At 45.3% G+C, this 27,410-nt stretch overlaps 4 protein-coding genes across 7 annotated transcripts; 2 read left to right on the forward strand and 2 right to left on the reverse strand.

Annotated features, from left to right (window-relative positions):
* Positions 1–4,367, forward strand: LOC110432211 (replication factor C subunit 5-like). The gene is made up of 11 exons (XM_021452197.1): positions 1–729; positions 949–1,059; positions 1,179–1,211; positions 1,391–1,553; positions 1,671–1,849; positions 1,946–2,082; positions 3,475–3,570; positions 3,673–3,742; positions 3,847–3,936; positions 4,093–4,210; positions 4,294–4,367. The coding sequence occupies exons 1-11, from the start codon at positions 1–3 to the stop codon at positions 4,365–4,367; spliced, it is 1,800 nt and encodes a 599-aa protein (XP_021307872.1).
* Positions 4,962–6,405, reverse strand: LOC110431843 (RING-H2 finger protein ATL80-like). The gene has a single exon (XM_021451523.1). It carries the CDS (start codon positions 5,991–5,993, stop codon positions 5,244–5,246), a length of 750 nt encoding a protein of 249 aa, XP_021307198.1. The 5' UTR covers positions 5,994–6,405; the 3' UTR covers positions 4,962–5,243.
* LOC8055148 (armadillo repeat-containing protein 7) lies at positions 8,638–21,399 on the forward strand. 4 transcript variants are annotated; one of them, XM_002464844.2, is made up of 7 exons: positions 8,638–8,899; positions 19,419–19,568; positions 19,693–19,729; positions 20,336–20,409; positions 20,530–20,623; positions 20,719–20,801; positions 20,901–21,399. In XM_002464844.2, the coding sequence occupies exons 2-7, from the start codon at positions 19,497–19,499 to the stop codon at positions 21,069–21,071; spliced, it is 531 nt and encodes a 176-aa protein (XP_002464889.1). In that variant the 5' UTR covers positions 8,638–8,899; positions 19,419–19,496; the 3' UTR covers positions 21,072–21,399. The 4 variants fall into 4 exon arrangements, with proteins under 4 accessions (XP_002464889.1, XP_021311985.1, XP_021311979.1 ...); XM_021456310.1 differs by lacking the exon at positions 8,638–8,899 and adding an exon at positions 8,913–8,927; XM_021456304.1 differs by lacking the exon at positions 8,638–8,899 and adding an exon at positions 13,516–13,908.
* Positions 16,390–16,797, reverse strand: LOC110432214. The gene has a single exon (XM_021452200.1). It carries the CDS (start codon positions 16,795–16,797, stop codon positions 16,390–16,392), a length of 408 nt encoding a protein of 135 aa, XP_021307875.1.

The raw sequence follows: 27,410 nt of genomic DNA on the forward strand, positions 1-27,410 counted from the left end.
ATGGAAACCTCGTCGCCTTCACTCGCCCCATCGCCGGGCGCCACGCTCTCCGCCGTGATCGCCGAGGACCGCCGCCGGGAGGCCCGCCGCCGCCCGGGGGGCTTCGGACAGGGCGGTCTCCTCCCGTACCTCGTCCCGGCTTGCGGACGTCCGGCCGGCCAGATGGGCGGCAGGCCGCTGCACTCTGAGCTCATGATAAAACTGCACCGTTGGGGCGCCACCTTCCTGCCCAAGGGCGGTGGCGGCGGCGCCGTCGCGCGCGACCTCGAGGCGCGGCGCCGCGCGCCAAGCCCGCCGCCACGGCCTAGACCGTCGATCGCACCGGCTGCAGCGGCTGCGGCGGAGGCGGAGGTGGTGCCGCGCCACGAGGCGCCCGCCGTGAGTGTCCCCGCGAGGAGGCCTTTGAGGGAGAGAGAGGAGCCGGCGGCGGGGCCCAAAGCCATTGCCGAAGCTGACATGCCCGCCGGCGAGGGCGCGGGGGGCAGCGACGGGGCGACGCCGGTGGCTACCGTCGGTGGAGGAACCTGGCTCAGAGTTTCGCCCAAGACGACAGCGAGGTCACCGTCAGTGAAGACGGACACGAGCAACGAGTCCCCTCGGTCTCTCGTCGACTCCCTCGCATTGGCCGTGGTGGGCGATGACAAGTACGTGTGGGCGGACAAGTACCGGCCCAATGTCCTCAACGAGTTCATCTGCAACAAGACCGTCGCCGCCGAGCTCTACCAGCTGGTGATCACACGACCACATTGCAAATGCTGCTTTTCGTAACATTCTTACTTTGGACCGAGTCAAATTATTACTCCTAATTACCAATCAATCACTCATAAGATCATTACCTCGTCAGTTTCAGTTTGAGTTGGTTTGCAGTTTCGTCTCAGAGCATGTTTTAGGATTGTGGTAAAGTTCATTTCAATTTGATACATGGACAGGTTGGTTTGTTGCATGCAGTTTGTTGCACACCAGTGCAGCCATTTCATCTTTGAAGGTCCGCCGGCGGTTGGGAAGAGAAGTATGGTACTGGCACTAATAAGGGATGCTTTTGGCCCTAATGATCTCAAGGTCACTATTACAAACTTGGCTTAAGTTACTAATCCTTATTCTAATCTAACAAGCTAAACGGCTAAACCTTGGTTTTCACGTACAATTGCTTATGTTTGGTTCATTCTGACATGACGCAGATAGAGGAACAGACAAAGAGATTTGAGCTGAAGGTATTTTATATGCAAGAACGCGGGTTTCCCATTTTATAAATCCCTTGTCACTTTCACTAAAGTGATCAAGTTCCTTGTTCCCTTCATTGAAGTGACAAAGTTGTTGCTATTGTTGTGAATTCATAAAGTGAAACCAATTCTAGAATCATCACTAACCTATTACCTGTTTGACAATACAGGGAGAAGTTAGAAAGCACATCGATGTAAGAGTGAAGACCTCCGAGCATCATGTGGAGGTGAGCTTGGCTGATTTACATGGCTATGAGAAGTACGTCATAACTACTTTGTTGAGTGAATCCATCCGATCACCAAACTCTGCTTGTGACCATACGAGCTGCAGAGGTAACATGCAATATTTTGATAATAAAGCTAGGAATTTCAAACAATTGCATGCTTAGCATTGATTTGGCAGCATTTTTACATGGTGTGTTCAAGCATCAGTTGTTTACATACATGCAGTGATTGTTATCCATGACGCTGATAAGCTCTCGTTCGATCTTCAACATTATATCGGTTGGTTTTTGGGGAGGTATGCCGGGTGCAACAAAATCATTTTCTGCTGTTCTGATGCTTCTAATCTTGAAGCCATCAAACATCTCTGTAAGGTCGTGACTCTTCAACCACCTTCCTTTGACGAGGTACTTCACTACACAACTTGTTGACCAGTGTTATGTCTACGATTTTTTTTTCACTTATTTCACTAGACTGTTTGCTGAAAGATGGTTTGTTCTTAGATAATAAAGGTTCTAGAGTACATTGCAATGCAAGAGAGCATTGATCTGCCTCGTGATCTTGCTAGGAGAATTACAGTTGGCGCAAGCAATAATCTCCGACAGGCAATACGCTCTTTTGAAGCTACTTGGAAGGCATAGTAAGCACCTTAAGTAGATATTTCATCTTCCATTTTATACATAAGAATCTAAAATTTTAAATTCGGATAGTAGGAATTTGGAATTTTCATAATATTGGTTTGCATTTTTTTTAGATGAAGTATAAATTCCGGCCTCTGTACCAACTCGGATGCACAGCCATTAAACTTTCAAACATCTGAATATGTGTGCTGATATTGCCATGTGAATAAAAAAACAATTGTGTATTATAGTTTTACAATGTGACTTTACTCCCCCTTGATTTCTGAACATTTCCCGTAAAATCTACTGATCATTCATCAATTAAGGTGTATGTATATTTTGTCATTGTTGAGATGATTACGTTTTCAAAGCAAATGGCAGGAGCTCTGCCGCTCAATTAAGTTAGGAAAAGAGTTTTATGTACACTTGGCACCCTAGGTGGCTAACAGATGATTACGTTTTGAAACTGTGTTTGTATGGCATTCCTTTTTCCCGTAACAGTTATTGATCATTCATCAGTTAAGGTGTATGTATATTTTGTCATTGTTGAGATGATTAAGTTTCAAACTGTGTTTGCATGACATTCTTTCTTATGGAAGCTACTGATCATTCATCTCAAAGGTGCATGTATATTTTGGCCCTTGTTGACATTAAGGATGAAAACGGTCGGAAACGGTCGAAAAACTCCTAAATTGTTTTCTACTTTTACATTTGAAATACGAAAACGAAAACGAAAACGGTAAAGTCGGACACGAAAACGAATACGAACTTAGGAAATATCGAGACTTTCGAAAACAAACCAATTCGATCGGATTTATGTCGAACACGGTCGATATACGAAAACCTAATACGAAATACCAATATGCAGTACCAAGTGCATGACTAAGTATATACACGATCAAGTTTAAGTGCATATAATAATTAAAAAGTGCATGATCCTTGGTCTTAGGTATTTAATATAATAGCCCACACATAAATACAAGTATTGAATAAGCAATTAATAGCTAGCAGGAACGCACTAGCCACCAGTAGAAAAAACGCAGATGCATGGTGAGTAGTCTGTAATTGGGCTGTGTGACCCTACAGTTGACTAAATTCGGTTTAAACCAAATTTTGAATTCGAAATATTTCAAATTAAAAGTAGAAAAGTAGAAAACGGTCGAAAAATATCAAAACTGTTTTCTACTTTTACATTTGAAATACGAAACATCTAAAATACGAAAACGAAAACGAAAACGATAAAGTCGGACAAGAAAATACGAATTCGATCGGATCAAATATAGAAAGTGGTTCGGTTCGGTTGGGGATATTTCCGTTCCGTTTTCATCCTTAGTTGACATGATTACTTTTTGCATAATGCTGAAATGAAGTGGCTGAACTGCATTTATCAATAACCCCACTTATAATCGCAGCTACCCGTTCATAGACGGTCAAGTTATTTTGACAGGATGGGAAGAAGAAATCTCTAATGTGGCCAAAAATATCATGGAGGAGCCAAGTTCAAAGCAGTAAGCTATCCCTTGCGCCCTGATGTCTCATAGTTTAGCAAATGTGATTCCGGGAAAATGTTTAAACGTGTGAAGAGATGTTTTGTTTTGCTATACGTACAGACTGTTTGTTATCCGGGGAAAGATCAGAAAATTGATTGAACATGATATGTCACCTCATTTCATTTTCTCTGTAAGCTTTGCTTCATTATGAGTCTGTAATTTCTTTCTTTCAGTAGCTTGTTATTGCCAGATTGTATAACTATTCAATTGTTATCCTTTACCCTTGACATGTAGCACCTGGTCGCTGAACTGAAACGGGACAAGGATGAAGACTTCCAGCACAGTGTTGATGAACTGGCCTTGGACTTGAACCATGTAACCAGTGTTAGCATCTGCAATGATCGTCTCCTCTTTTTTTTTCATTTTTCAGCTACAAGCCTGCAAATAGAACGCCATGTTGTTTGTTGTGTCGACTGACACACATTGCTTTGTTTGGTTCCATCTGGCTAGTTTAAAGACTGCAAGTTTCTAAAAGGGCAGCGCAAAGGAAACAAATCACCGGAGGCAGATTTGAAAACGAAAAATATGAACATAGAAGATTTCGCCACGGAGGTTCGTGACCATGGTGAAACCATCCAATGCTTCATAAAGATTGAAGGTACTAGCAATTCTTTCCATTTCATTTTTTTATTCTGAACTTCAGCCTAGTGATGAAGCAACTAAACCCTGCAATCCGGGCAGAATTCACCGTGAGGTTCCTGAGCTTCTACAGATCTATAGTGGCAAAGAACTCGAATAGAGGCAGTCCTCGATGAAGAACGACTCATCGCTTGGGTCTACAGATCCCCTTGTTGGGGCTCTTGTACCTTTGGTAACTAAATAAGATGCGGTGTGTCTAATGTCTTCGTCTTGTAAAATTTTACCAGTATATGAGGATGCGGTTTGTATGCACTTAAGCCATACAGTTTCACATACATATGTTACTATCATATGTAAAATAAAATTGTAATATAAAAAAAAGATGGCCTATGTTTTCCAGTTGCTAATGGAGAAAAACTATACTCATCGTTGAACCGTTAGTCAAATATCTTGCCGTATGAATAACATTTCCCTTTTTGGCATGTCAAATTTCTTTTTGTCTGAAACACTTTTGGATACTATTGCTCCTTCGTCTACAGCATTTAATTAATTATTTAGAGTTAAGAATGCACCTGCATCCATAATGGAGTTTAAAATTAGTATTGTCCTAACTTTAGAATAGCCTTGTTTATGTATGGCTATCATCAATCATCCGAGTCCTAGTTGGCTGGTTCGAGCGTCTCCTGTCCATAGCTGAAAACTCAAAACGCTGCAGCTAATGAACAATATAATTGACAACTCCGATCTTCTGACTAATGAAAATATATACATTTTCGTAAAATATTTACCTCCCATCAATGCATGATTTAGCATGCGTGTACATATCTGTAATTGGGTATGAACGTCTGCTTTGTTCATTCATTCAGCATATATAGAAAATTCACATACCAAAAAAATTCACATTTCTAATTTCCTGCAAGACCCCGTCCGTGTGAGCTAGCTATCTTCTCAAACCTAACACGTACACAACACTAAAAAAATGAAAAAGAAAAAAGAGAAAAGGATATCTAAACAAGAAGCCGCCGGCACTGGGCGATCAGCCAAGATGTATGTCACCGGTCAGGGCGCGATTGCACGCCACCGCTCGCCGGGGGTGATGTCGCATGGTCGGTGTCCGCCACCGCCGCCGTGCTGGCTCCGTGGTCGTCTACCACGATCGCGATGCGTCCGCCGTCGCCGCAGCGGCGTGTGGCAGGCGGCGCGTCCAGTTCGGAGCGGCACACGGGGCACGTGGTGTGGTCGCCGAGCCACGAGTCGATGCACGCCGTGTGGAACGCGTGGCGGCAGACGGTGAGCAGGCGCACCGCGTCGCCCGCGGCGAACTCCGACAGGCAGACCGCGCACTCGGCGTGCCCCGACGCGGCCGGCTGGTGCGTCTCCTCGAACCACCGCACCGTGGGGAACGTGGCGAGGACCGCGGGGTCGAGACCGGCCGGCTTGTGCGGCGCATGCGCGTCCGGCGTGGCGTCGGCGCTGGCGCTGGCGCCGGCGCCGGACGCGGCGTCGGAACCACCGGCGGCGCGGAGGCGGCGCCGGCGGCGCAGCCAGAGGGAGAAGAAGTGGAGGAGGTCGCGCAGGAGGAAGATGGAGAGGAAGCAGAGGAGGAGCACGAAGAGGATGAACACGGGCAGCAGCATAGGGAACGACTCCCGCGGCGGTGGCCTCGCCGGGAGCGGGACACTCGCCGCACCTGGCCTTGGGGGCGACGCGGACGCGCCTCCGCCGTGGTGGGCGCGATGGTCGTGGGTGCCATCGCCGAGGAGGCGGCGCGCGGCCGTGGCCACGAGCACGACCGTGTCCATGGGCGCATGGGGCGGGGACGATCGTCGGGGGCCGATGCTTTTAGTGGCTCGTGGTGCTCTGCTCGCGAGCGGGCGTTGGTTGGGGCGGCGTCGTCGGTGTGCAGCAGCGGGTGGAGGAGCCGTGGGCTTTACGGTGAGGCGAAGGCGACGCCGGGACGGCACGACACCGACATGTACCGCGCGTGCACGGGCACCGCGCGCCGCATGGCCCCCGCCGGCCGGTGGAGACGTGATGCGACGTGTAGGGGGAAGGGGAAGGGGAAGGCAAGGCGGGCGACGTAGCCGCGCGTCGTGGCTGGTATCACTTGTTTGGTGGGCGCGCGCTGCTATATTTGAGCTGCGTTCTCTTTCTTGTTCTCCTTCTCCTTTTCGCCTGTCGCTGGTCGCTCACAGTTGCCGCGCCCACGTCTGACAACGACGAGTAGCGAGATCAAACAGCGCAGTGTGGGCGCCATGCCGGTTCCCCCCCCCCCCCCCCCTCTCTCTAGTATATGGCTCTATGGAAACGTCAGAGACTTTCACGAACACGAGCGTTTCCAATGGTACGGACGGTCCTCTCTGCGCTGAACCGATGAGATAGAGAGAAGTGGACATTTGCACCGTCACAAAATGTTGTGATAAAGAAATTTCTCTTTTGTGGTCGTGTTTCATACGGTCTTTTTTGCCCTTTTGGAAGTTATGGTAATCGGCTAGCTTCCCCGCGCGCGCGCTCTCTCTCTCTCTAGATAAATAAAAGGACACTCAAAAGAGTGCCTCCAACTCATATATCATAAGGAAAAATAAAGGTCACTACAAATATATGGACAAAAATATATTAAACGACATCCTCTAAAAAAATAAGAGTACGTTAAGGCGCCATTTAGTAGGGTTTCTTCAGAGCTTGAGGAGCCATTCGGAGTCGTTTTCTGCGAAACAGAGTAAAATGGAATGGCTCCACCAATGAAGTCCCAAAAACGTGCTCTCACAGAGCTTTAGGTGTGAAGGAGGCAAAAAATAGTGGCTTCTCTAAGCTTCACCTTATCCTAATTCCTACGTGGCGTTCTGTGAGGGCATATTTTAAAGAAGGAGCTGTTTTGCCAAACGATTTACCAAAATGGCTTCAGCTCCACCGATATAGCTGTTCAGAGAGCTGAAGCCTCAAAAAACAGCTTCACTGATGAAGTGGAGTTATGCCAAATAAGGCCTAAATCAAAAGGGTTGTCTTCTTTCTTCGATCATCCGCTGCCTGTCGAAACTAAAAATCGCATTGAAGAGACAAATAAAGAAAAAGAATAGCTGCAAACACCTTCGCCAAACAAGCTTTGATGATTACAATAGCCACTCGCTGCTCACAATAAGATCTAGTACTCACTAGAAGAAGTGAAGAATATCGGCTGAAGAAACCCTCCAAAAAAAAACACAGGTTACAATTCTTCATCATTAGAAGAGAGTTTTGAAGATGGCATACCTTGCTATAAAGCAGATCAAAAGAAGAGGTCTAGATTGTCACATCAAAAGCCAAGCAACTGCTTCTGACAAGGACACGAAAATGACAAGTCGTAAAGAGGACCAACAGATCAACAAATCAAACTCTTAATCTCTCTGTATTGACATTAGATCAAACATCGTTAAGATACGGACAAGTCAGAGAGACCTTATTCTAAAGCATGATCGTCATGACCACGTCATCCATGATAGTAGAAACCAAATATTAGATCAACAATGCTGAGTTTTACACAATGACTAGCACTACTTTTTTGGGAAAAGATGTCATAGTTCATCTAAATAGAGGCCGATCTACAACCCAGGCCCCTTAGATAATCTCCAATAGTACGGTTTATGTAGCCACCAACTTTTGTACTATCTAAATTTTACTCCTAATTACAGCACTACTACCTAAAATTGGCTACTCAAACTCACGTTAATAGACAATGATAGGTGGGTCTCCTGTGTCATTCTCTCTTATGTTTTCTTGCCGGAGCAAATAGAGCATTGAGGGCAGGGCAGGGCAAGCCGCCATGGTGGCTCCCCTGCAGTTCGCTAGGCTGGAGCAAGGCCGGCGGGGGGAGATCAAGTCGGTGTTTGGGGCTGGCTGCTATGCACGGGGGCATGGCAGGCCGACTGCCGCGCCAGTAGCGGAAGCAGCCCGCCACACCATGGGTGCGCTGGTGGCCGAAGCAGTTCGTTACTGAGGAAGGCCACCACTAGGGAGGACCGCCGTCGCGGAAGATCATCGTTGGGAGGGCCGGACGACACGGACGAAAGCTGCAGGCTATGTCAAGCGATTTGTGAGTGTGTGGGAGGAGAGAGAGGAAGAGAAAAAAATAGGTTTATTTTTTGAGGGAAAAAACGGTACACATATTTATTAGTCCAATAGATGTAGGTAGTCGAATGCAGAATTTATTAAGTCAATAAAAATAGATAGTTAAATAGACTAAAAATAGATAGTTAAATAGACTAAAAATAGATAGTCAAATAGGTAAGTCTGCTAGAGTTGATTTTTTAATATCTACTACGTACCAAAATATAAGAAAGTGAATTTATGTAGCCGGGTGAATGGTGATGCTCTCGTGACCCAGGCGTTACTCGTCGGCCCAGTTAAATTACATACCCCTTAAATTTTCGGTCCAATAACGAAGGCCCTACAGCAAACTAGAACAGGCGTGTCCGTCTCTCTGCTTGCCTGTCCGTCCATCTGCCTGCTCGCCGCACCCCCGCACGAGCGCGCGGCCGCACCTGCACGGGAGGAGCAGCAGAGGACGCGCCCTCCTCCTCTTCCTCGCCTGCTCTCTTGCCCCTTGCTCCATCGCTCTCCCGTTGGCCCCCGCCGCCGCTGCGGACGCGACGAGCGACGACGGACCGGCGCCCGCCTCTCCGCCTCCTCCTGTCACGCGAGGAGTGCCGCTGCCACTTCGCAGCAGCCTCTGGTAAGCTCCTCGAGTCCCGATTGTCCTGGTGCGGTCTGAGTTTCCCTTTTGCTTGTTTGCCCTTGAAGCGTTTGATGCAATGCCTCAATTCAGTGCGTGCTGAGCGGCTGAATATACCAAATTCAGATGCTTGTTTCTGATCCAACATTCTAACACGATAAAATGACTTAGTTCCTTATAATTAAGAAACAAATGAAGAGTTTGCGGTTGTGTTTAATTTGTACTGCATTTTTGTGTTGAGTGCTTTGTATCAGAGACACTGGTTCAGTTTTTCTGCTGCTTCTTTTCCTGTTAGGTTATTGTAATTGTTTACTTAGTTCTCCGTGTAACGAAATGGAAGGTGCAGCTCTAATATGTGATTGATAGGTTAAGGGATGAGATCAAGTTTCCATACAACATATGGATTACTTGAATTTGTTTTAGGAATATGTGGTGATTGCTCGTACAGATTATGTACCGGCCTTGTTTAGTTACCCAAAATCCAAAAACTTTTCAAGATTCCCGTCACATCGAATCTTGCGGCACATGCATAGAGCATTAAATATAGATAAAAAATAACTAATTGCACAATTTGTATGTAATTTGCGAGACGAATATTTTAAGCCTTGTTAATCCATGTTTTGGGCAATAATTGTCAAATACAAACAAAAGTGCTACAGTACCCAAAAACTTTTCACCCAGGGAACTATACAAGGCCTTACATTAGTTCCATTAATCATTTGTGGTACACACTATAGTTTAAGGCAACAAGCCAACAACAAATCTCAAAATGGCATTTGTGTCTCTTACATTAGTTGTATCAGTCATTTGTGTTACTTAATCCATGACTATATTCACTCACAACTGTTGAATCTGAGAGTGCTATTGTGCATGTTTTTTGGGTGGGGCGGGGTCTCTAATGGCTCTTTCTTTGTCTCTTTGGTGAACATGACTTTCTGTTTATCTTTTAGCTGGGTCATGGTCACTAAAAGATGCGACTTCAATGCTATATGCTTCAGTGCATGTGGCAGTTTCTCCACTTTGCACTTTGCGTTCTCTGGAAATTAAAATGCTTCCTTTTGATTTCCTAAATTGGAACAGAATAAACAGATTGTCCTTTCTATGCACTCATGGCTCATAACATCATTTCTTATGTAGCACTATCACCACTGTATTTGCATTAATTATTTAATTTGGAATGTCATGGTAAACCCTGCATTCTTTTATCTCTAGTGAGCATTCTATCTTCTACAAAGTTTTTTTAATGGCGATCTTCTACAAAGTATATACTCCCTCCATCTCAAAAAACTGGTTCTGCAAATGTTATAAATCCTATTTTAGCTACCTCCTTGTTCATGCTTCTAAACTCTTGTTGCTATAAATATTGAGCCACTTAAACTCAGTCTACTTTGCAATCATCATGTTACAGCAGGGTGATTCGCGCAAGCTATGGCTCCTAAACTCGGCTTATCTCACCCTGATCACGCAGAAAGCTGATGCAATTCTTGTTAAAGATTTCAGGACGATTAGTTTGATTCACAGTTTTGCCAAACTAATTGCCAAGATCTTAGCAAACCGGTTGGCTCCTCTCCTGAGCTCTTTGGTTGCCACAAATCAAAGTGCCTTTGTGCGTGCAGATGCATCCATGATAATTACATGCTAGTACAGTAAACAATCAAATCCCTCCATAAACACTAGGTTCCAAGCCTATTTTTGAAGTTGGACATCTCAAAAGCTTTTGATTCGGTGAGCTGGTCTTTTCTCCTTGAGATACTTGCACACCTTGGTTCTGGTCATGGCTGGTGCAACCTCGTATCTAACCTGCTTCGGACAGCCTCTACGCGGGTACTTCTTAATGGTGAGCCGGGAGATGAGATTCGCTATCAACGTGGTCTCTGCCAAGGAGACCCGCTCTCTCTGATGCTATTTATACTCTTTGTTTAGGCGGGTGATTTGGAGCTGCTCCAACCTTTGTCTCGACGGACCCCGACACAAAGGATTTCCCTTTACGCTGACGATGTAGCGCTATTCATTCGGCCAGTGGCAGCAGACATGAAGTTGACTATGGAAATTCTTGCTAGCTTTGGGGAGGCGGCTGGTCTACAGACTAATTTGCAAAAGAGTTGCACACTTCCAATGGGATGTGAGCAGTCTGATTTGGAGCTGGTGGAGACAACACTGCCGTGCACAACAGCTGTCTTTCCTTGCACATATCTCGGTTTGCCGATCTCCACTACAAATTTAAGGAAGACTTATCTTTTGCCATGGATTGAGAAAATTGGTAATAAATTACCGGGTTGGCAAGCTTCTCTCATGAACCCTGCTGGCCGCACTGCTTGGGTGAGGTTCGTTCTATCTGCTATTCCCATCTACGCCCTCATTGCTGTCAATGTCCCTATGGTTCATCTGGACTGTAGACAAAATTCGTCGTGGTTTCCTTTGGAAAGATCGTGAGCAAGTGAACGGTGGTAATTGCTTAGCGGCTTGGCACAAGGTGCAACGCCCACTGGACCTTGGTGGTCTCGTGGTGCTCAACTTAGACCGTTTATCCTCGATTCAACACTTGACGCCACCGGAGGAAGCATCCTAGGGGTTCTTCCTCATCTTCCATCACCTGCTCGAGATGGAATGGGGCTAGGTGAGTTGTGTGCCACGGCCGAAGAGTTGCGTGCAGCCTACCTGTGGCGAGGTTGCGAGGGCCAGCGGCCAGCGAAGAGGAGTGGCGTGCCTACTTGTGGCGAGGGTCGAGGGCCAGCGGTCAGCGACATGCGGGCGTGCGCGTGAGTGGCGAGGAACCGCGGCGGGCGGCGGGCAGGCGTCGCGGCGGCTCCTATGTTGCGAGATGGGAGAGGAGAACCGAACGGGGAAAGACGGCTGTGCTGTGGAGGACTTGGAGTCGACTCCGTGTGTACGCTGGTGGTGTATATGCCTAGGGTTTCATGTTTGGGCTGGGCCAAGGCTCAAAACGAGTCGTCGAGAGAAGTGGGCCGAGCTAATTTTAGTTGTTTAGCTTGTGAATTCGCTGGCTCGTTCGAGCTAACGAGCTGGCTTGTTTCAAATTGAGCTGGCTTGTTATAAAACGAGTCGAGCTCGAGCCGAGCCATTAACGAGCGAGTTGAGCGAGCTAGTGAGTTTCGAGTTTTTCATCCAGGCTTAGCTGGACGGCATAGGCGAGATCCGGACGAGTCAGCGTGAGGTACTGCAGAGCGCCAGCCAGGCTGCGGTACTGGGTAGCATCCGCCACCGGAGCACTATCCGTAGCTGAGAGCTTGGCCTGAGTGTCCACAGGAGTCGTTGTAGAGTGTCACTCGGCCATGCCGGCACGCTGGAGCAGATCCACAGCATACTGTCGCTGGGAGAGGAAGAGGCCGCTGGAAGTCCGCGTGGCACGCTGGAGCAGATCCACAGCATACTGTCGCTGGGAGAGGAAGAGGCCGCTGGAAGTCCGAGAGATCCCGAGGAAGTGATGGAGCTCCCCGAGATCTGTCATGGTGAACTCAGAGTGAAGAAGCCGGGTGATACGCTGGAGTAGAGCAGGTGATGAGGCAGTCAAAATGATGTCGTCGACGTAGAGCAGCAGGTAGGCGACGTCGGCGCCCTCCTTGTAAACAAAGAGGGACGTGTCGGAGACCGAAGCAGTGAAGCCGGAGCACTGGACAAAACTGGCAAACCGCTGGTACCAAGCCCTGGGCGCCTGCTTAAGTCCATACAGGGACTTTTGCAGGAGGCAGACGTGGTCGGGGGCGGCCGGGTCGACGAAACCAGGCGGCTGCTGGCAGTAGACAGTCTCATCCAGATGATCGTGGAGAAACGTGTTCTTCACATCTAGCTGATGAATCGGCCAGGATGAAGAAGCAGCGATGCTGAGGACGACGCGGATGGTGGCCGGTTTGACAACCGGGCTGAACGTCTCGTCGTAGTCGATGTCGTACTGCTGCAAAAAACCACAAACGACCCACCGTGCTTTGTGACGGGCGAGAGAGCCATCAGCATGATACTTGTGCTTGAAGACCCACTTGCCAGTGATCACATTAGCACGCGGTGGTCGAGGTACAAGACGTCAGGTGCCATTGTCGATGAGTGCCTTGTACTCGTCGGTCATGGCCGCCCGCCAATTAGGATCCGCCATAGCGGTACGAGAGTTGGCGGGTAGCGGGGAAGCCAGCGTCGAGGAAGCTGCAATGAAGCCGTACCGCCGGATGGGCGGTGGTAACGACCCCGTCTGGGATCGAGTCTCCTGGGAGGGAGGAGCTGGGACCGGCGGTGCCGCCACAGGTGCTGCTGCTGCAGCTGGAGAAGCGGCTGCTGCTGGTGGCGGACGAGGACGCGAGTGTAGACGCGGAGAGGCGGTGGTGCTGCTGTCCGTGACGCTGCGGCTGCAGGGGCAGCCACTCAGCCTGGGCACACAAAACCGAAAACCGAACCGAAATAACCGGAACCGAAACCGAAATAACCGAAACCGAAAAAATCGGTTCCTGTTCGGTTCCTGGTTCTAAGGAACCGAATTTAGCAGATTAATTCGGTTCCTGGGCTCGGTTAACCGAGGGAACCGAAGATGTTAGCCCATAACACTTTGATAGCCCACATAGAAAATAGCCCAGCCCAAAAACATAAAACCCTAGTCACTTTACTCACTTACCTCTCACTCCCAGTCTCCACCACGCAGTCAGGCACCAGCCGCCGCCGCCGCCTACCCGTCCAGGACTCCAGGCCACCACCACGGCACCGCACACACGACCACTCATCCACTCCAGTACTCCACCCATCCACCGCACCAAGCAGGCAAGCACTAGGCAAGAGGCAAGGCAAGCACTCGTCAATCAAGAGGCAAGGTCCCCGCGCGGCCTCGCTTTGAGCAGTTGAGCACGGGCGCACGACCAGGCCCAGGCGGACGTCCGCGTTCCGCGCGCCAGAGTGCCAGACCGCCAGGCGCCACCGCGCGTCCGCGCCAGCCGGCAGCCGCGACCGCCAACCACGCGACTACACCGTGCGTCGCTCCTCGTCGTCCTCGTCCGACCGGCATCCAGCAGGCAGCAGCTAAAAATTTTCCTTTGAATTTGAGAGAACAATAACATATATGTGGTGTGCTGTTGTTTTATGCTGCATTGCTCTTAAAATTGCCCTATTGACTGCATGAAAATCAGGCAAAATGCTGCCAAAATTTGCAATTGAATGGGATGTTTATTTCATTTTGAATTTTTTCGGTTCCTTCGGTTAGAACCGAAACCGAACCGAATTACCCGAAACCGAAATTCCTCGGTTCTGTATTTTCTAAGGAACCGATCGGTGCCTGTTGCTGTTGGAACCGAATTTATTAGATAACCGAAGTACCGAACCGATCGGTTTCGGTTAACCGAACGCCCAGGCTGAGCAGCCACGCTGCCTGTGGAGGGGGCTGGCGGTGGGGGCGATGCGCCCAAGGGCACCCGGCGGGCAGCGCCATGCCACAGAATGGCCGGGTCCAGCCCAACAGGGTCACCGGCATCAGTGGCATCCTCCAGGGGCGTCATTGCCTCAGTGTCCGAGGTGGACAGAGGAGGCGCAGTATGTCCTATAACAAAAAGTCAAAAGAATCCGAGTGGGGCTTGGAGGCCGCAAACGGAAAGTGAGTCTCATAAAAAACGACGCGTCGTGAGATTATGATCTTGCGAGTGGAAAGGTCAAGACACCGATAGCCCTTCTGGGAAGGAGGGTAACCGAGAAAGACACATGTTGTAGAGCGAGGAGACAATTTATGTGGTGTCGTGGCACTAAGGTTTGGGTAGCACAAGCAACCAAAAACTCGAAGGATGGAGTAGTCGGGCATCTTGTGATGGAGAAGATGATAGGGTATACCGTTTTTCATGGACGAAGATGGCCGTCGGTTGAGCAAAAACACAGCGGCGGAGAGAGCCTCCACCCAATAGGATGGGGGCATGGCTGCATGAATCAGAAGTGTGCGAACGGTGTTGTTCAAGGTGCGAAGCACTCAGCTTTGCCATTCTGAGCAGATGTGAGGGGCACGAGATACGGAGAAGAATGCCACGGCTGGCCAAGAAGGCAGTGGTGGCATTGTTGATGAACTCGGTCCCATTATCTGCCTGAAAACAGCGTACAGGAAGACTGAACTGTGTGTGAGCATAAGCGACAAATTGAACAATATGAGCATGAACTTCAGATTTATGACGAAGAGGAAATGTCCAACAATAATGTGTATAATCATCAACTATCACAAGATAAAATTTATAGCCGGAAATACTCAAAATTGGAGAGGTCCAAACATCACAATGAACGAGTTCAAAAGGTGCTGATGTACTAGAAAGTGAACTAGCAAAAGGCAGCCTAGCGTGTTTGCCGAGCTGGCAAGCATGGCAAAGACGACGGGCGTCTTTATTACATTGAATAGCTGAAAGTTTATGCAGAGTGTTGACAGCAGCAGGTGCAGGATGACCAAGACGAGAGTGCCATAGCTCCGGGGAGACAACAGCAACATGGCAGCGAGGAGGCATGTGTGGAATGGTGTAGAGATCCCCATGGCTATTGCACCGAAGGACCGTCTTGGTCTGGAGATCCTTAACAAACCAGAGGCGTCAAACTCAATGGAAACATTATTGTCGCGAGTGAGCTGTCGAACAGATAACAGATTACAGTGAGGTGTGGAGCGACAAGAACATTATCAAGATGAAATGAACAATCAGCTAATTGTAAAAGAGATGTGCCACGACTAAGAACTGGAATGGATTGTCCATTCCCGACCGTGATAGAAGACGGTGGTGATGGGAGACGGGAGAGAAGTATACCGTCGTTGGAGGACATGTGGGATGTCGCTCCACTATCCATCACCCAGGAAGCAGACCCCTGAACCGCCATCTGGTTGAGGGCTGCGATGAGGGCGGTTGGATCCCAGACGCCAGGAGGCCCATACGCTGGGGGCCCGGAGGAGTACTGGGGTGGCGCAAGGGCCGTGTGCGCCTGTGGAGGAGGCGCAGGTGGCGCGCGCCACTGCTGGGCAGGGGGCGCAGGCGCGCAGCCCACTGCTGCTGCGGAGGGGGAGCCCAGGCGTCGGCCCAAGGGTTGTAGCAAACCCAGGGACCGGCCGGCTGGACCTGCTGCTGCTGGTGATGCCGGCCGCCTCCTCCCTGTTGGTTCCGTCCCCCGCCGCTACTGTTATCACCGCTGTTGTTACCGCCGCGCCCTCCTTTGCCTTTTCCGCCCTTGCCCGTGCCACCGCCGCCATGATTGGAGGCAGTAGAGGTGGATTGGCTGGAGGGCGACGTGCAGGAGGAGATGGTGCTGGCTGCAAGGGCTGAGGCAGAAGCCTCCTTGCCCTCGTTGCCAAGGCGCAGCTCCTTGACACGAAGCATGTTGGTGACGGACCGGAAGTCGGGAAGCGGCGACGTGTTGGTGATGATGTCGGCGGTGTTGGCGAAGCGAGGGTTGAGACCACGCAGGAGGTTGAGCACAAGCTGCGGATTGGAGACGGGATGCCCGACCTCCCGTAGGGCGTCCGCAGTGTGCTTCATCTTCTGGGCTTAGGCGTCAACGGAGAGGTCGCCCTGGAACATGTTGTGGAATTCTTGGCCGAGGAAGACGACGCGCGGTTCCTTGTTAGCTTGGAACAAGGCCTCGATGGAGACGTAGAGGGCGCTGGCGTCGTGGACGGCGTCTTCCATCGCGAGGTCGAGGACAGAATCATCGACGGAGCCGTACATCCAGCCGCGAATGCAGGCATCGGGCTGAGACCATGTAGGGTCAGCCGGACGCGCGGGCAGCGTGCAGTCGATGTGGCCAAGGAGCCCGTACTTGGCGCAGAGGGCGGTGAAGACCGCCTTCCACTTATTGTAGTTGGGGCGCTCGAGGCTGAGGACGATCGGCACGTGCTGCTTGACGTTGAGGGCAGCGTAGGCGGTGAAGAACGGAGGAGCGAGGGCGTCCGCCATGGCGCCACCGGAGGTCGCCGAGGAGGTGGAGCTGGACGTGCTGGAGTCGTCATGACGACGCAGGACGACGCGGCCTGGCTTGGCGGCGCGACCTGGATCGGCGGCGGTGCGGCCTGGCAGCGCGGCCTAGAGGCGGCGCGGCCTGGTGCGGTGGCGGTGGCGGTGGCTTGCGTCCTTACAGAGGACGCACGGGCAGAGGGGGGGCGCGAGCGGAAGGAAGGGGGCGCGAGCGTAGGGAAGGAAAGAAAGATCGTAATTAGGCTGATACCATGTAGAAACACCGCACACCCTAATCAGGGGGGTTGCCTTCATTATATAGCCTGATAGGCTAGGGTTACAATATACACAATGTACATGGGCCAATGGGCCATACGCCCAATATGGGCTGCTATGTTACATTCTAACACATGCACATTGGGGGCTGTACACATGGTTCAACTGGCCGTGAATCAAGGTCGCCTAAGCCTAAGTTTGCCACACCCATAGTCTGCAAAATCGATTCAATACCTTCTTTAGTAAACCAGTCAAATGTTCAACTTCATCCTTCTTTGCTCTTGATACCTTTTCTTGGATTTCTTCAACAGTAGTTCTGCAATCAGATGAACTATATTGGGTAACTTTAAACAGAAACAAGTGAAGAAAAAGGTATGCTAAATTTCACAAAGGAATATATCCATGTACTTATATATTAGTTCGCAAACATAAAAACAAGGGCATTGGATGCATCATAACCATCCCAGCCTAGTATTCAAAACCCTGATTTTTTTTAAAAAAAGGACTCCAAGGTAAAGCATACATCACTTACTTCTCTGATGCTAATGCATCCAAGTTTTGCTCTTCAACAAAGTCATCTATCTTGTCAAGGGCAGCAGCCACCTAAAATAATGAAATGATGTTACACAGGAGAAAATGTAGTAACTTCTACTAAGCACTACAAAAGTGCAAAGGAGTATCACATAAAGTGGCCCTTAATATACCATTAAACTGTTAAAACTTAATTACTTGTTTTCTAGAGATAATAAGAAGTTTGTTCTAATTCAAGGTGTCCCTAATGGTCAAGTTTTCCTGAAACTACATCATTGTGAATTGATGGCTATTAACTAGCAGCCCATGGTCAAAGTCACGCTAAAATTGTCTGCCACATTTTCTCCATGTCCTGTTCATTTTTACATCGTCGCAGACACAATTCAAAATACAATAACCCATTCAATTTCATGTCCGGTCTGTCGGAAACAAGAAAACACAAAGTGCACATCCATACTGCTTTATATTGATGAGAAATCATTCTACTAGATGTGTTTCTCTGTTAAATCAGAAGAATGGTTGTTATGTGCTAGCCTGCTAAGGCTATTAAGAGCAAGAATCATGAAAAAAGGTGTAAGGGTTTGGCAGAGCTCCAAGTCCAAAAATCTCCTGAGTTGTTTGTTTGAGCTGTTTTCCTTCTATTATAGATGAAAATTGTTTTAAGGTTCATGATTTAAGCACAAAAACTCCAGATTAAAGATGGAGCAGGTCTTCTAAACAGCACCTACGAACATATGAAAGAAATTAAGAGACAGGAAGACAAAAAGATACAAAAAAAAGAGAGGGTGGCACTGGTAAGAGTGTCAAAGTTCAAGGGTTGATGAAACCCCCGTTACCTGTCTAGGTTCAAAGGTCATTACAAACTTCTTAAGGGCAAAATCTGGGGAATGGCTCCCCCCGGTCAGAGTCTTCTCTTAGAAAGACAAGAAAATACAAAGGCATGGAGGGGCACAGGCTAAGCTATTAAGTGATGTGCAGCCATTACTTGCTGATTACTTGATTGATAAAACCAGATGCTGAAGCCTGAACTTCTAAATGGTAATATTTGTCGTTATAGCAGTAGACGCAGAGGCAACATATAGTACAGTTTCAACCCCTTCATGAATGATACTCTCATATACTCTGTAGTGAAGTACAACCGAATTGCCACCAGTCCAACCCGTTGATTTAAAGGAATTCCCATAGTATTTCGTGGGTAAGAGCTCCTTTTATATTTATAGTGCTGCTACAACTATAAGTATGAATATAAAACAAGACCTAAATGCTAATATGTCTCACTCAGTTGTACTGTTAATTAATGGAACATACTTTGTTGAAAATCCACAAATTGTGATGAAAATATGTCAACATGTGTGAGAAAATACTGATTTCAAAATTACCTGTGTTTCTTCGCGGAAGTCGTTAAACTCATCCTGCAATATATGAAGGGAAAAAAAACAGATTATAACATATTGGGTTCAATACAGTGCTCGCACATACAATGAAAGGAAGATAAATATAAACTAACTGCATCAGGCTTGCCAAACAGAACAGAAGTGATATCAGTTTTGTAATTTAAGAATGCATGCTTCTATATTAAACATAAAGCTCTAATTAAAACAAGGTTCATGATCAGAGACTATTCGTTATTGTAGGTTTTAGATGTTCTATATTAAAAAATTTTAGGGTCCTGTATGCAACGGCATCTGCTAAACCAAAGCAAAGCTCACACAAGAGGCACCGTGGCATTGGCAACGGTGGTCCACTAGTCCCTTTCTCTGGTTTCTTTTTCAGTCAATCAAAAAAAAATCCTGAGCCTGACCTTCTCACTACCTCAGCTCTGCTGGGCCAGCCAAGAGAAATAAGTTGCAGCGGCACCTAAAGGTAAATCGCCGGATTCTGTGTGGAGGAGATTCATGTTCACGAATGCGCAGCGCCAGGTCGAGCGCACCGGCCGTTCCGGCACTCCGCGAGATCAGTACCTTCAGGTCGGTCCCATTCCTGGTCCCTCCTTTTTTTTCATTCCCCATTGATTGGTGCTGGCGCTGGAAATTCACCTTGCAAATTCGTTTCTCACTTGTTCACCTGTTCTGCTTGATTGCTTGTGCCCAGGATCTTGTGACCCAGTTCCAGAGCGCCACAGATGAAGGTTGGTGTCTACCTTACACTTACCCTACAGCTAGCCCAGTCTGTGTGTAATTCTCTAGCTTCTTGAGTGTCAGTTTAGGAAGCAGTCTCAGCAGCAATGTGCTTTAGTCTGAAAATTGTACTAGTAATTTGTGTGATTAGTGGTGATGCTTTGTTGCTCTTGGTTGATTGTTTCATTGGGATGGGATCTATTACATGGATTAGTTCAAGTGGAAAGACATTTTAGTATTGTGTTATACTTCACTATTGGCCCACTGTATAGACAATTAGAGCAGTATAGTACGCCTGCACTGGAGATCTAGAAGGCAAAACAAAGATATGCAGCATAAACTAAATTGGTGTAAACATCTAGAGGGAAAAATGAGAATACGCAGCACAGATTAATTCAACCAAAACAAGAACATCTGGTCAGTGTGTCAGCGATACTTGCTACATGTATGCTTTCTGGATGCTCTGATTTGATTTCAGATAGATGAGCATTGAAAATTTATCCTGTGTGGTCAATTTATAAAGGAGAAGCTCATGGAGCTGATGTATTCTTTATGTTGAACTCTATAAGTTCCATGCTATTATAAATTGTACACTCACTTTATCTGTCTTGTTTCAGAATCTAAGGAGAAGATAGTTGCTAACTTGGCAAATTTTGCTTATGACCCTTTTAATTATGCCTTCATGCGCCAGGTTGTTGATTCCACTAAACTTTTCTTTTGGAACACTTGTTGCAGATCTACTGTAAAGACAATCCTGAATTGGCTTTATTACTTTACAACTGTTCAATAACTCTGCTTTTATTTTTTTCAGCTGAATGTTCTTGAGTTATTCTTGGACTGCATTACAGAGCCAAATGAAAGGCTTGTTGAGTTTGGCATTGGTGGAATATGCAACTCCTGTGTTGGTGAGCAACACAATACCTTGAATTTTATGATTTATTATTCGATGTGAATTCAAGGAAGCACTCAACACCTTCTGTGTTCACCTTTGTACATGCAGATCCTGCAAATGCTTCAATCATTACTCAGTGTGGTGGAATCCCGTTGGTTATACAATGCTTATCAAGCCCAGTGCGGAATACTGTAAGTATTTCTGAAGCTAATGACGCTAACATTAGTGCCTCCAGATTCTGTACATGTAGTTCTCAGGCGAACAATTTCCCTTTGATGATTGTATGACAGGTGACTTACGCACTTGGGGCTTTGTATTATCTTTGCAACTCTTTGACAAAGAAGGAGATCTTGAAACCAGATGTAGTTAGAACTATAAGAGAGTATGCCTCAGCTGGAGCTGTCAACACCAGCTTCAGCAATCTGGCAAATGCTTTCCTGGAGAAACATGTTGATCCATGATATTCTCTGAGAGTTTCAAAGGGTAGAGTAAAGCTTACGCATTTCATGTACTTGCCCTATTTTCATATTCTGGATATGAACTAAAGAAACTAGAGCTCAGAACTATCTGATTTCATTGTTATTGGGTACAATGCTTTGCAAAGTTATCATAATATTGTATACGGGAACTGAGCAAGGATCCTTTGGAACACAGGAGTTTGACAGGAAAAACGCAGAACTTGCTATGCATCCATCAGATGTTACTAGAGCATGTAGCTTGTTACTAGATTGAGAGCTATGCACATGTTCAGTTCGGAAGCTAATTTCTCGTAGTTGAGTTTTTTCTCCAGTTATCTGTTGAATGATCTGAAGGTTAGTAGATATCTTGCTTCTCCTGTTCTTGGATTGTCATCTTGTCAATTGCTTGTGAATGCATGAGTGAATATTCACTGAAGCTGCAGTGTAGGCTTGTAGCATCGTGAGTTATTTGTTCTCTTTTCAATGTCTAGCCAGCGCGGCTGCAAGACTACCTAAGATGGGACATGGTGATGGTGATTTTCCTCACAATTTTACATATCAACTATCAAGTTTTGTCTCAAATTATAGATTATTTTGGTTTTTCTAGTGACAGCTTTTATTATGCACCTAGATGTATGATATGCCTAGATATATATAATAAAAAGGATCAAAAAATGTAGTGGCGAGTGAATCACTGATCAAAAAGAGGACTTTTCTGAGAGATTCTTCATCGATCTAGTGGCCAGTGAATCACTGATCAAAGAGCTAGTGGCCGCTAGGTTTGATGAATTTATGAGATCCAATCCATGGATGTAGTGGCTGGTGAACCGCTTCTTTTTCCACAAAGATTTTGACAAAACCAAAGCTTGATAGAACTGAAGAAGATCTGGCGGCGAACGAAGAAAAAGGTAAAAAGGTTTCAAATTATAAAATAAAATAAAATAAAATAAAATAAGAGGTTATTCGGTAGTCATTGCAGGTTTCATTACTTTTCTTCCATTCAAAATAAAAAAAAACTAAAAGAAAGGATAGAGAATGCTCGATTCTAGCTGGTTGGGTTCCTGTGATGGAACTTGCTCACCAGAGTGCTCGTATTTTCCTGGATTTATTCTAACTATGCTTTTAGTAGTAGGCGATGTTTCCATCGACAACGAGGCGTCTGTGGTGACTTCGTGAATCTTGTGATATGCTGACTCTGGCATAGTCCTTCGAAGGTATTCGTAGGGATAGGATTTGCATAAGAATGTTTATAGGGGTTATTGTGCATATGTTGTGAGTGTCCTCATAGAGATAGGATTTGCTTACGAGTGTTTATAAATGTGCATGTATTATGAGTGTCTGCGTTCTAAAAAAAACTAAAGAAACATATAAAATAAGTTAAAACGGAGGGAGTATGCTCTCGTTGATAAATAAGCGCATGCTTAGGTACGACCCATGCAAATTTCGCTTGTTTATTGTGATAATTCCGGTGTGATGAGAACATTTCAAGAACTGAACTAGCGCGAAGCCTGTAGGCGGCAGCATCTTCATGTTCTACCTTGCCCAAAGGAAAACACTCTTTTTCGAAAAGGGAGGAAAACACTTTTCTTAAGGCAAAAACTTTTTGAACAAATGGCATTCTGCAAATCAGTATACAATGGTCATGAAAAAAGTCTGGTAGAGTACCAGGACCTTGTTCATGTGTTGGTGTCCAGTTATTTAACAAATCATCAGTATATATATACAAGGAAAAAGTCTACTTTAGGTCCCTCAACTTTCGCGAAAGTCTAATTTTCATCCCTGAACTCTAAAATCGGATAAAATACATCCCTCAACTTTTAAAACCATGCACATTACATCCTTGACCTGGTTTTGAAAGCGGTTTTACCTTTTTCTTTTTATTTATTTTGGCTAAATTTTTTGAAAAATCACAGTAAATCACATAAAAATCATAAAATAGAAAACTCAATTTTGTTGGACTTTAGATCAGTAGATCTACACATTGAATATATAATATAGTATGTTCTAGTATAAATTTTTTTGATGTATCTTTAGATCTATGTTTTTCTCTAATTAATTAGATTAATTATAGCTACATTTTCTATGGTCTAATCGTGATGAAATTTATATGGTGAGCTAATTATTCAGTAAAAATTTTATACTCATTGAATCACGTATTACTTAGTTATAGATTTATTTACGTTTATGCTTGTTAAATTATAATAAATCTATAACTAAGTTATACATGATCTAATGAGTATGAAATTTTTACCATAGTTTAAATATATAATAATTAGTCTAACATAAAAAATTCACCACAATTGCACCATACAAACTATAGCTATGAATTATTCTAATTAATTATAGAAAAACACAGATCTAACGCTACAATAAAAAATTTGTACTAAAGCATACTATATTATATGTTCACTATGTAGATCTACTTATCTGAAGTTCAACAAAGTTAGAATTACTATTTTATGAATTTTATGTGATTTACTATAATTTTACAAATATTTAGCCAGAATAAATAAAAATGAAAAAGACAAAACTGCCTTCAAAACCGTTCATAACCATGTCAGGGACATAATATGCATGGTTTCAAAAATTGAGGGATGTATTTTATCCGGTTTTGAAGTTCAGGGATGAAAAACAGATTTTTGCAAAAGTTGAGGGACCTAAAGTGGACTTCTTCCTATATACAATGGTACTAGGTAGTATGCCCGTGCGTTGCTACGGGATAGCTAACATTTTATACTAAAAACATCAGGATCGCACGATAAGATAACAATATTGTGAAATTAAATATCGATGTTAAAATAATATTTAATTTAAAAAGTTTGTAAAATGACTTTACAGAGAACGCAGCGTCGCAAGTTCACAAACTCTATTGTATTGAGTCTTTTGTGATGTGGCTAAGATAATATTTTATATCAGTTAAAAAAATGACTAATATTCATTTCCTTGACGCACCAATAAATCCTTGAACACGTTTCACCGCATCTCTATAGCATCCATGGGATATGTTCGAGTATAAATATAAATTGGCGAAAAGCAAATCATCGAAAATTTACACCAACTGTATTAAGAACTCTAAAATTTAGATAAAATAAATTTTCCCAGATAAATTTCAATATATATATATATATATATATATATATATATATATATATATATATATATATATATATATACACTCTTTTAAATGTAGTGCTGACAATATGTAGCCAGAAAATAGAACAGATAACAAAAAAAAATCCAATGACACTTCCATGTCCTGATGTAAGAACAGCAAGCTAGTACTGTGTCTATAATTAACTTATTGACGAAACAGTTTTAAACATGTAAGAACATATATATCTTCGGCACATTAAGGTTAGATTGTCAAGAAGAAATAGTGTCTACCTAGTAAGAGGTCCTAAGCAACACAGAGCATTGCTATTTTGCTTTGAGAATATATCCCTCTGTATTCTCAAAAATATGTGGAATATGTGTACAATTTTATAAAAGTGGCCAACATGTGTGTTGCAGTGGGAAAATATATCATTTATGTTCTAAAATATACTACGACTTGCCCTTTGGATGTATCTATCACAATTTCTGGATCAAATTGTTTCATCTTCTTCCTCATTCCCTTCCCTCTTTCCAGCCGTGTGCTTAAGCTTGATGGCCCCATGCTTTTGCACTCCTCCGCAGTTCCTTGCCAGCAGCCATCGTTGTTGTTAAGGCACTCTCAGTTTCCATGTCTGAAAAAAGCGCAGAGGCCAGCTTAGCGATCGGAGACGAGTACTGAAGGAAGGAATTGCTCAAGTATAATGTTGTGTCCTGAACCCAGCACAGATCGCTTTGAGAATCATAGTGCTTTCCAATGCCTGGAATGGTGAATTCTTCAGAGAAAGACAACACAACATGATCTCATCTTATGATAAAATTGGAGGGCTCGTACGTCCATACCCCAAATCAGTGCTCCAACCCATCGCGGGAGGTAAAAAGAAAAGCTCAGGGTGCACGTGCACCAAGCGATCGGACAATGTCCTCGTTGCAGGCGCTGTTGTACCTGGTCTCCTTCGTGGAGCATTCATCAAATCATTAAGTTTTGTTTTTGTAGAATAGAATGGACTAAGCCTAGGCATTCGGGTTACCTGTTTTTTTGGATCGGGTAATTTAAAATTCGGGTAATGAAAATTGTTACCCGATATTAGTCTCGAAAAAGCACTACCCGCAATTTCGGGTACCCGATAATTCAGGTTCGGGTATTCCCAATTTACCCGAATTTTCAAAAAACAACACACTATACAAAATTTCAATAGCAATTCATATATAATTTCAGCAGCAATTTGTATAGAATTTCAATACCTTGATTCAGTCGAGACACCAAAACACTGACGTTAGTGTTGGGCACGCAGCAGGCATCTCATCCTTTTTCCTTTATGGTAGCTCACAAATTAATTTAATTCAGAGCAATCCATATAGCAAAAGAAAAATGCTGAAAGAAAACTTTGGGTAGCTATTCCATTCAGTGGTTGTTGGAATCTCTCAATCTCCAGGCCTAGTTCCTTCTTCACCTCCAAAATTATGCGCTGCAGTGGACTTGGTGCAACGTGTTTATGTCTAGAAGATGCTCATTCATCCCTTATCATCTTCCTTCCATCAGTTCTATTTTCGAATTTCATGAACATTCTATCTGTACTTTAAAAAACAAATCTGTACTTTAAAAAACAAAGAGATCATCCACTATTTTCGAATTTCATGAAAATTCTAGATGATGGTTTCTCAGTGTCAATCACAAGGGCACATAAAGATGTGAACATTTTATTTATTCCTAACTTGAAAGCCTAAAAGTATTGAGAAAGAAAATTTAATACAGCTAAGCCAAAATGAAACTAAAACCTTCTAGCCTAAAATCAAATTGAGTTTGAAAATGAAACAGTGCATGACGAATTACCTAATCACCATAATCATTCTGAGTGCTTCAAAAATCACCGAGACTGCTAATCACCTGATGATGTCACTCCTCGACCTTGCCCACCGCATTCTCTAACACGTCGTGGTCACCGGAATCAATCTGAGCACTTCAAAAATCACCGTGACTGCTAGTCACCTGATGCCAAATATTGTGCATGAGATGCAGCATGAGACAAAGAAGATGAGAACCTGCACAAAACACAAATTAAAATCAGAACACGACTACTCATTTCCACACCGACAAAACATAGACAATAAGAACTTGGAGAAGGAATGAAATCATTCGACACACAAAGAAATTGGGAGCCCTGAATCTAAATTGAGAAACAAAGCTTTCGAAAAAAAAAATTAGAAGCCCTGAAACTAAAATTAACCAAATCATCTACTGATAGCTGCTAGTTGGCAGCGGCCAATGACCTTGTTCCTACTGTAGCCAAATCATCAAGGACCAGCTTAACTTGACTCTTATTAAGACACTGGTGACACTAATCACATAGTTCATACCTGAACAAACATCAGTATAGACTTGGGGATTAATGGTGACGGCCATTGCCCGGACTCGTTGCAGGTGAAAGCCACCCGCATATGGCTTTGCTTGACGTCGGTGGACCCTCCATCGCTGGTCCAGTTGTCCAGCGACTCCCACCGCCCCCCATGTGTCGACGAAAGCTAGTCGGCAGTCTACCTTGGGGTATACCCACGGTAGTAGTTTATCGGTAGACGGTGCGCAAACTACGAACTCGATGGTGACGCAAGACACGGACAAGCTTTTTATCCAGGTTCGGCCGCCGAGTTGGCGTAATACCTACGTCCTGCGTCTGGTTGTATTGATTTGTGCTGAGAGAATATGATGTGTTAGGGGGGTCCCTTGCCCCTCCTTATATAGTCTGGAGGGCAGGGTTACAGATCTGGAAACTAATCCTAGTCGGTTACAATTGCCATAGATAATTCGATATCAATTCCTATTATAACCGACTAGAATCCTGCTTGATCTCCACGTCTTGTTTCCTTGCGCGAAACTCCGAGCTGTCGGATCAAGCCTTGAACTCGTCTCGTAGTGGACCAAGCTTCCTGGCTGAAGTCTAGCCGTAAGGGTATAGGGGTTTATACCCCCACAGCTAGTCCCCGAGCACCATGTATTGTGATGTGACACGCCGTCTTGAGTTTCTTCGATCAGTGAGGACGTCTTCAATAAATAGGAAAGTCGCCCAAACAATTGCAACGGTATTTTGACCAACTCAAAAGACAGTTGATCAACATTGACATCGAAGGAGCAGGTTGTTCGAAGAATGCATGGTGCTCTTAAAAAAAATTTCTTTCCTTGTGAAGTGTGCCCACTTTACCTTTTTGAAAGGTAAAAGCATCAAAAAAGCAAGCAAATTCACCGCTAGGTGAAGT

This window comes from Sorghum bicolor, chromosome 1 (genome assembly GCF_000003195.3).
Source record: "Sorghum bicolor cultivar BTx623 chromosome 1, Sorghum_bicolor_NCBIv3, whole genome shotgun sequence".
NCBI classification, from domain to species: Eukaryota; Viridiplantae; Streptophyta; class Magnoliopsida; order Poales; family Poaceae; genus Sorghum; species Sorghum bicolor.

Excerpts from the sequence above, each read along its gene's own strand:
- LOC110432211 (XM_021452197.1), top strand. The coding sequence starts at position 1 with ATGGAAACCTCGTCGCCTTCACTCGCCCCATCGCCGGGCGCCACGCTC. Across the intron at positions 3,571-3,672 it reads GAGGAGCCAAGTTCAAAGCA|ACTGTTTGTTATCCGGGGAA; the intron begins GTAAGCTATCCC and ends CTATACGTACAG. Across the intron at positions 4,211-4,293 it reads ATGCTTCATAAAGATTGAAG|AATTCACCGTGAGGTTCCTG; the intron begins GTACTAGCAATT and ends CAATCCGGGCAG.
- LOC110431843 (XM_021451523.1), bottom strand. The coding sequence starts at position 5,993 with ATGGACACGGTCGTGCTCGTGGCCACGGCCGCGCGCCGCCTCCTCGGC.
- LOC110432214 (XM_021452200.1), bottom strand. The coding sequence starts at position 16,797 with ATGGCGGACGCCCTCGCTCCTCCGTTCTTCACCGCCTACGCTGCCCTC.
- LOC8055148 (XM_002464844.2), top strand. The coding sequence starts at position 19,497 with ATGTTCACGAATGCGCAGCGCCAGGTCGAGCGCACCGGCCGTTCCGGC. Across the intron at positions 19,569-19,692 it reads CGCGAGATCAGTACCTTCAG|GATCTTGTGACCCAGTTCCA; the intron begins GTCGGTCCCATT and ends GCTTGTGCCCAG. Across the intron at positions 20,624-20,718 it reads AATATGCAACTCCTGTGTTG|ATCCTGCAAATGCTTCAATC; the intron begins GTGAGCAACACA and ends TTGTACATGCAG.